Source organism: Muntiacus reevesi, chromosome 9, assembly GCF_963930625.1.
Source record: "Muntiacus reevesi chromosome 9, mMunRee1.1, whole genome shotgun sequence".
Classification (NCBI taxonomy): Eukaryota; Metazoa; Chordata; class Mammalia; order Artiodactyla; family Cervidae; genus Muntiacus; species Muntiacus reevesi.
The window spans coordinates 40478810-40488526 of record NC_089257.1 but is presented as its reverse complement, the minus strand read 5'-3'; the positions used below and the strand labels follow the sequence as shown (position 1 = coordinate 40488526).

The 9717-nt window shown below is 36.9% G+C and overlaps 1 protein-coding gene across 1 annotated transcript; it reads right to left on the bottom strand.

The window, feature by feature from the left end:
- Positions 1-8530: 8530 nt before the first annotated feature.
- Positions 8531-9475, bottom strand: LOC136175150 (olfactory receptor 52B4-like). Its single transcript, XM_065945465.1, has one exon. The coding sequence runs from the start codon at positions 9473-9475 to the stop codon at positions 8531-8533; it is 945 nt and encodes a 314-aa protein (XP_065801537.1).
- Between the last annotated feature and the right edge of the window lie 242 nt (positions 9476-9717).

Genomic DNA, 9717 nt, shown 5'->3' with positions numbered 1-9717 from the left:
TTGAGATATCTTTATTTCACACTCATGATTTTTTGAGTTTTTATATTTAAATAATAATAGATTCACAGAAAGTTGCAAAACAAACTATAGCTTGAAGATACTATTTATCCTTCATCCAGTTTTCCCCAGTGACATCTTGCATGACTAAGTCACAATAGCAAAACATAAAGTTGACATGGGTACAAACCAAGAGCTCACTAGATTCCCTAGTTTTATATTCACTGCTTGTATGTATGCTTCTGTCTGTGTATGTAGTTATACAATTATATGACATTAAAGACTGGCGAAACCATCACAACAATTAAAATACAGACTTGTTCTATCACCATGTAAGATATCTTTTGGAGCCTCACCCACATCCCTGTTTTCATGGCTGATCCTTGACAACCTTCTTCTCTAAAATTTTATTTGTGATATATATAACCTCTAGAGACTAGGTTTATTTTACTCAGTACAATTCCCTTAGGATTCATTTAAAATGTTACATGTATTGGTAATGTATTTCTTTTTATTGTTGTGTCAAACTTCATGGTATGAATGTACATCGTGCTTTTAAACATTCACATTAAATAACATTTGGGTTGTTTCCAGTTTTAGCTACTACAGATAAAGAAAGCTGCTATGAACATTCATGCAAAGGTTCTCATGTAAATGTAAATTTTCATTTCTCTGGGATAATGCTCAAGCATGCAATTCTGGGTTATACCATAGTGAAAGTGTTAGTTGCTCAGTCATGTCCGACCTTTACAACCCCATGGACTGTAGCCCACCAGGTTCCTCTGTCCATAGACTTCTTGGAATGAGAATACTGAAGTGGGTTGCCATTTCCATCTCCCGGGGATCTTCCTGACCCAGGGATCAAAACTGGATCTCCTGAACTGCAGGCTGATTCTTTACTGTCTGAGCCAGGTTTACCATTCTTTACCAGGGAAGCCCGTAGATTATAAGTTTATAAACATGACCTGATATTTAACTTTGTAAGAAACCACCAAAATGTTTTCCTGAGTAGCTCGACCACTTTACATTCCCTCCAGCAGTGCCAAAGTGATCCAGTTTCTCTGAATCCTCACCAACATTTGGCATCATCACTATTTATTGCAGCTAGTCTGATTCTGGTCTTGATTTGCATTATCTCTGAATGCTAATGATGTTATACATTTTTCATGTACTTGTTTGGCATCTGAATATTCCTCTTCAGTGAAGTGTCAGTTCAAATATTTTGCCTATTCTTTATAACTCTAAGCACAAGTGCTTTGTCATATGTGTGATTTGCAGAGTTGCCCAGTCTGTAGCTTGCCTTTTCATCCTCTTGATAGAGACACGTCTCAGAGGATAGAGAACAGCTGTTGGGAATAGTGCTGCGGGAAGGGAACTGAGAGTCTCATACTACTTGCTGTCCATAATATTTGCTGATACTCTCAAGGATTCCCATTTTCACATGGCAAATAAGACTACTAGGCATTTAGCGAGAAGCTACATTTCAGCAACATATTCTTTTCACCATGCATAAAACCTGTTCCTCAAAAACAGCCCATTGTTTATTCATTTTTCACCCCTCTTTCATCATGCAGTGCTCGTAACCATGTGCAGCATGGATTGATATATGAATATAAGGATTGATATGGTTATGATAAAGCAGGCAGAAGCAACATTTAACAGAAGAAACTAGATGGTTGACATATAGTTGACAATTGTAAAAGTCTTTCAGATATTCTCTATGCTTGAAAATATTTGTAATAAAATGCTATAAAAAGTGCATCTATTTGTTTGACTAAATCATGGTCACTCTTTTAAGACAGTCAATACAGACTAATAGAAATAAAATGATTCCAAAAGTCACCAGTCTTTTGGTGTTCTGAGATAATCATTGTCAAAACTTCTTAATGTACATTGTCATATATTTTTATGTATCACCATTTGTGTGTTTGTGTGTGTGTGAGTGTGTGAACAAAGATCAACATTCTATGTGTATCTATGGGTGTGTGTTGTTTCCCTAGTACCTATTAGATCTACTAATATTACTAGCATAGCAGGCACTAAATTAGGAAAATAATTGTTTATTTTAAAGCGCAAGTGTATGAAATTCTCATTGTAAACTATTTGGAAATTATTTAAATGCATAAACAAAATTTTTATGACATATTTATGATATAATTCCATCTTATCATTTCAAAGTTTTTAAGTTTTGGGACCAAATTTTGTGTAAAATCTTATATCCTATAATTTTCACACAGATTTTTAACAAGTGTTTAATGTTTGAAGCACATTTTAATTAATTTGTACTAGCTACAAATTGTAACAACTTAAGAATTTATCATAAAGTGACTAATCATTCGTATTTAACAAATATGCAGTTTTTCAAAGTAACATTCCTTGCAAGTATTTCCTCATTTTATATGTCTTCAATTTTAATTACATGCATGCGTGGGTGCTAAGTCACTTCAGTCATGTCCAACTCTTTGCAAACCTAAGGACTGTAGCCCACCAGGCTCCTCTGTCCTTGGGAGTCTCCAGGCAAGAAAACTGAAGTGGGTTGTCATGCCCACCCCAAGGGGCTCTTCCTGACCCAGGGATCGAACCCACATCTCTTATGTCTCCTGCATTGGCAGGTAGGTTCATTACCACTAGCACAACCTGGGAAGCCTTTAATTACATTGGAGGACCTAAATGTTATGTAGTAAAATCCCCAGGCTTTTCCTTCAGATATTTCCTCTTTGTTTTTAACTTCAAGAAGTTGTTCTAAGATAATTCTGTTACTTCTTTTTTATTCAATATATTTTCTATTTTAATTTTTTACATTTACTGTTTTAATAATATCTGTTTTAGTAAATGAAACACAATATATATAATTATATTCACAAAACATGATTGCTAACTTATAGAGAACATTCTGCCATTTAATCATATTCTATATATGATTATATTGTATAATGATTTGTAAGTCATGTTTTAATTTAATGTTACATAACAAGCATTTTCTTTCATACAAATGTACTTAATATGTATATTAAGCAATTTATTACTAATATTTTCATATAAACAATATATTAAAGCCTATATTTTAGTTAACCTCTAGATTCTTGTGGAACATTTTTTTTCAAATGATTGCCAGTGCCAATAAAGTTGTTGTAAATGTAATGATACATAAGTTTTTGTCTGAGCTCCATGGATTTTAATATGGAATAGAGACACTATGGAGAACAGTGTGGAGATTCCTTAAAAAACTGGAAATAGAACTGCCATATGACGCAGAAATCCCACTCCTGGGCATACACACCGAGGATGCCAGGACAGGAAAGCAACCAGGGCATGGAAGGACATGAAAGCAAACTAGATGCCCATCAGCAGACGAATGGATAAGGAAGCTGTGGTACATATACACAATGGATTACTACTCAGCCATTAAAAGAATTCATTTGAATCAGTTCTAATGAGATGGATGAAACTGGAGTCCATTATACAGTGAAGTAAGCCAGAAAGATAAAGACCAATACAGTATACTAATGCATATATATGGATTTATATATATATAATATATATATATAGGGTTATTGTTATATATATATAGGGTTATATATAGGTGTTATATATGTATATATATACCATAACCCTATATGCAAAACAGAAAAAGAGACACAGATGTACAGAACAGACTTTTGGACTCTGTGGGAGAAGACGAGGGTGGGATGTTCTGAGAGAATAGCATTGAAACAAGTATACTATCAAAGGTGAAACAGACCACCAGCCCAGGTTGGATGCATGAGACAAGTGCTCAGGGCTGGTGCACTGGGAACCCAGAGGGATCGGATGGGGAGGGAGGCAGGAGGGGGGTTCGGGATGGGGAACACATGTAAATCCAGGGCTGATTCATGTCAATATATTACAAAAACCACTGCAATATTGTAAAGTAATTAGCCTTCAACTAATAAAAATGAATGAAAAAAAATAATGGGGAATAGGTTCCTGAAACTTTTTGTTTATATTTGATATGCCTATTGTCAGTTTGAATATGTGCAAAGTGCTAAGAAGATACATGTTATAAATAATCAAGTCATCTATGTTTTTCAAGTATATTGAAAATAATTAAATGAAGTATTTTTTAATGTAAGATGTCAGCATGAATTAAATTATAGTTTAGCAGATTTTTAGCTAGCAGATATTTCTATACAAGATTTTGTTTCTGCAAAAATAGTGACCTTCTACCAAAAGTTGAGAATACACAAAGTGCACTTAGCAATGTCAAAAAAATTCAACAAGAGTCGACTTCTCAGTGAGGTGGAAGGTTAGAGCTTAGTGACACCATCCTAGCCCAGCCAGTCTATGACCCTCAAGAGAAAGCTTGTGGTAGAATAAATTCAGAGGTTTATTTAAAACCCATTGAAAGGAGGGAGAACAGAAGAACAGTATCATGTCTCACCAAACAAATGAATATATAGTCATTACAAGATTTAGGGTACAGATTGGATTTAGGCAATTTATAAATATATCAGTGCTTTGGTGAGCTTTAAGTAAAGAAAAGGATCTATATAGGGATTAATGTAGGTTCTTGAGTCTTGTTAGGACTCTACTGCCTGAACTGAGAATGGGTAGCTAAGCTGTTCTGGTTGGAATCTGATGAATTTACTTTATGAATTCTGATTTCAAAACATGTAATTCCCTACTTTAGGCATATGTAATTAAAATATATGACCAGAGGAAGTGTTCACTGGGAGAGATTAATTGGTTGAGGCTTATCTGATAAGTAGTGAATCATAGAAAAATAGAGCATTTTGGCATGTTGAGGGGAAAAAACATTTCAAAGGATCTATACTTAAAATGACATTGAAGAGTTAAAAGAAAAGAAAGTCAGACATGTACACATATATAAAAACTACATATCTAGTAAGGGTCTACTCTATAGCACAGGGAACCATACTCAATACTCTGCAAAGGTCTTTGTGGGAAAAGAAGTTTACGAATTTGAAGATATGATTTGTATATTTCTTTCTCCTGGTTGATTCTAGGAAAATCACTGGGAAGTTATAGGAGGAATGTGATGTCATGGAAGCAAAGTAGAGAGAAGACGGAACAGTGAACCAATTTCAAATGCTATTTAAAGGTATAAAAATGACCTTTGCTTTAAACACAAACTGCACCATTGTGGCCCGGTAATAAAGGTACTACAATATAAAGTATAGGGTGATTTGCCACTACATTCTCTTCAGAAGAAGAATAAAATTGTTGATTGAGATTGTAGGTAGTTAAGAAAAGGTGGCAAGAAATATAGAAATGTACAAAAAAGATCTTCATGACCCAGATATTCACAATGGTGTGATCACTCACCTACAGAGAGACACCCTGAAATATGAAGTCAAGTGGGCCTTAGGAAGCATCACTACGAACAAAGCTAGTAGAAGTGAGCTATTTCAAATCCTAAACAGTGATGCTGTGAAAGTGCTGCACTCAATATACCAGCAAATTAGAAAAACTCAGAGTGGCCACAGGACTGGAAAAGCTCAGTTTTCATTCCAATCCCTAAGAAAGGCAGTGCCAAAGAATGCTCAAACTACCTCTCAATTGCACTCCTCTCACACACTAGCAAAGTAATGCTCAAAATTCTCCAAGCCAGGCTTCATCAATAAGTGAACTGTGAAGTTCCAGATGCTCAAGCTGGTTTTATAAAAGGCAGAGGAACCAGAGATCAGATTGCCAATATCAAGTGGATCATAAAAAAACACCAAGAGTGTTCCAGAAAAACATCTATTTCTGCTTTATTTTCTATGTCAAAGTCGTTGAAAGTGTGGATCACAATAATCTGTGGAAAATTCTCAAAGAAATGGGAATGCCAGACCACCTGACCTGCCTCTTGAGAACTCTGTATGCAGGTCAAGAAGCAACGGTTAGAAACTGACATGGAATAACAGACTGGTTCCAAATAGGAAAAGGAGTAGGTCAAGGCTGTTATGGTCACCCTGCTTATTTAACTTATATGCAGAGAACATTATGAGAAACACGGGGCTGGATGAAGCAGAAGCTGGAATCAAGATGCCGGGAGAAATATCAATAACCTCAGATATGCAGATGCCACCACCCTTATGGCAGAAAGTGAAGAGCTAAAGAGCCTTTTGATAAAACTGAAACAGGAGAGTGAAAAATTTGGTTTAAAGCTCAACATTCAGAAAACTAGGATCATGACATCTGATCCCATCACTTCATGGCAGATAGATGGGGAAACAGTGGAAACAGTGGCAGACTTTATTTTGGGGGACCCCAAAATCACTGCAGATGGTGACTGCAGCCAGGAAATTAAAAGACGTTTACTCCTTGGAAGAAAAGTTATGACCAACCTAGACAACATATTAAAAAGCAGAGACATTACTTTGCCAACAAAGTACTGCCTAATCAAGGCTATGGTTTTTCTAGAAGTCATGTATGGATATGAGAGTTGAACCATAAAGAAAGCTGAGCGCTAAAGAACTGAAGCTTTTGTGCAGGTGGAGAAGACTCTTGAGAATCCCTTGGACTGCCAGGAGATCCAACCAGTCCATCCTAAAGGAGATCAGTCCTGAGTGTTCATTGGAAAAACTGATGCTGAAGCTGAAACTCCAATATTTTGACCACCTGATGCGAAGAAATGACTCACTTGAAAAGACCCTGATATTGGGAAAGATTGAAGGCAGGAGGAGAGGGGGATGACAGAGAATGAGATGGTTGGATGGCATCATTGACTCAATGGACAGGAGTTTGAGTAAACTATGGGAGTTGGTGAGGGACAGGGAGGCCTTGTGTGCTGCAGTCCATGGGGTCATAAAGAGTTGGACATGACTGAGCAACTGAACTGAACTGAACAAATTTCCCAGATATGATGGATTAACCTGACAGGATTGGTGGATGAAAAAAAAGCCTAGAAATTCATGATATTCTTAAAAATGGTCATGTTTTGGGGGGAAATGTGTGGCTATGAGTAATACACAACATGAGATAATTAAGACACGAAGTAATACTTTTGTTTTCTTCATATGATGGAAATAATGTACCACAAGAGTAAAATAGAATGCTGAGGCAAATTTTACTAGGTTCAGGATTGTAATCTTTAAAAATACTAAGGTAAGTTGGTCCCTTTATCTTGTGTATATTCTTGATGCAGGTTAAGACTCAAAAATTACTTCGTTTTGCATTTTATGTATATACATATATGCTACTACAAGTTGAGGAATAGTTAAAATCCAAAATTAAATGAATCTCAAGCTATGATTAAAGGAACTATGACTTTTTTGCATTCAGATGAAAATGGTAGAAATAATAGATCTCAGTGATGCAAATGCATATATATTTATTCTCTTCAGTCTAAATGTTATTGGTTTGTTATTTTGGGGTTGTCAAGGTAAACATCAATCAGTCTGAAATCTTTCTTTTGGATATGACACACTAGGACATGCCATGATAATGTTTCCATTGGGGCAACAAGAAAAAGACAAATTTCAAGAACTATATATTAAACCATCAGAGAGCTAGGAAAGTAACACAGACCAAATGAACAAAAGTTTAAGAAATAGGAGAACCATTCAAAAGCAAGTTGACATTTGCTAACCACTTTTCCTTTCAGTGAACTATTTCCTATCTCTGGATATGGACTGTTGATCAATCCTAACCCAGGAAGAGCACGTCTCCTGGAGGACATGGAAGCCAACAGTTTTAGAATCCACACAAAATTGCAGTAAAAATTTGAAACCTCAGAGGCCTCATATGCACACCTAGGTTTTCTTATGAGACGTTTGCTGAGTACTGTGGCTGCATTAGTTGCTGGGGATCTAAACCCAGACAATATGTAAAAGGCAATATGAAATCTCTTGCATTCTTATGATTCCTAAGATAGAAAATTGCCAGTGTGAGGAGTTTCTGTATTCTGACTTCTCAATCCTGTCATTTTCCAAGTTTTGAAGCTGCAAAGACTGGAGTCTAGAAAGCTAAGTTAAAACATCTCTGAAAGGAAGAACTGAATCTTCCACTTTTAAGATGAGGAGAAAGGTGCCTCCAGTTTCTTAGTTTATATTGCTGAATAGTTCTGTCCTAGAAACAAGAGCATAGAAGACAAGCTGAGTGTGACTAAAACAGAAAACCAAACCTAACATGGGAGTGAAGTGATCAGCTCTTACCTTTCTCTATAAAAGAAGATAGAAAAAAGACTTCTGATAAAAGATAACACTATCTGTAGCCTTTATAGATTTTTATGACCAACTGTTCTTCAGTCACTAAGTCATGTCCAAATCTTTGTAACCCCAGGGACTGCAGCACACCAGGCCTCCCTGTCCCTCACTATATCCCAGAGCTGGCACAAGTCCATGTCAATTGAGTTGATGATGCTATCCCACCATCTCCTTTATGAGCATAATAAGTATAAAATTTTAAAGAACTAGGCATAAAAAGAAGAAAATCTTTATGAATGTCAATTATGAAAAAAAACTGAAAAGAAAAGCAAATTGATACTAAAACTCACCTCATATCCAGAGAAATGTTAAGAACAGCACAAGGTTGGTTTCCATCAACATGTTCATTTCTGCTTTGTAAAGAACACATACATCACCTGGTCCCTGATTAGTTTGGTCTTGATCCCATAAATGATGGGGTTCAGCATAGGTGGAGCCAGAATATAGACATTGGACAGGAGGACATGGATATGGGGTGAGATGTGATGTCCAAATCGCTGAGCAAGACCTGAGAAGATGCCAGGTACATAGAAGAGGATGATGACACAGACATGGGAGCCACATGTGTTGAGAGCTTTGTGACGAGCATCTTGGGAAGGGATGTAGAAGACAGCACGGAGAATCAGCACATAAGAAATAAAGATGAGCACAACATCTATGACCAAGGTTGACATCAGGACGAAAAACCCATACCAGATGTTTACTCGTATGTCATCACAGGAAAGACGGGCCAAGACAATGTGCTTACAAGCAGTGTTTGGGAGGATGTTACTTTTGCAGAAAGTCAGTCTTTTCAGGAGAAATATCACGGGGAAAATTGTACAACAACTTCTCAGAAGTAAGGTGACACCAATTTTCCCAATCAGTGTACATGTAAGAACAGTGGTATATCTCAGGGGACGGCAAATGGCAATATAGCGATCAAATGCCATCACCAACAAGATCCCTGACTCATAGAGGAAAGTGGCAGAGAGGAAGAATACCTGAGTAATGCAACGATCAAGAGAGATTTCCCCAGCATGGAACCAGAAGACAGCCAAGGCCTGAGGGACTATGCACGTGGAGAGGACAATGTCTGCTCCAGCCAGCATGCAGAGGAAGAGGTACATGGGTTCCTGGAGGCTGCACTTTGTGACAATAATGAAGATGAGCAGGCTGTTCCCAAGCAGGGCGGTGACATAGGAAATGAAGAAGGGGATGGAGATCCATACGTGCTGGTCCTCAAGGCCAGGGACGCCCAGCAAGTGGAAGACTGTGTAACTGACACCAGTGTAGTTTAAGGCAGTCATGTTTGATGAGATGATTGGGACTCCACCATCTACGTGCAGATATAGAAAAAATGAAGATTATATACAAAGATATTCTTTAATATCACCAGCACCTTGGTGCTTTCTGATCCCATTCTGTTCAGAAGATGCCATGAATTATGCTATATAAAAAGACGAAGAAGATATGCTCTATAAGGTTGTTATATAGAGAGATAAAATGCTTGTTCTCTAAATGAGATCTTATTCACAAAAACAATATACAC

Coding starts and splice junctions, on each gene's coding strand:
- LOC136175150 (XM_065945465.1), bottom strand. CDS start 9,475: ATGACTGCCTTAAACTACACTGGTGTCAGTTACACAGTCTTCCACTTG.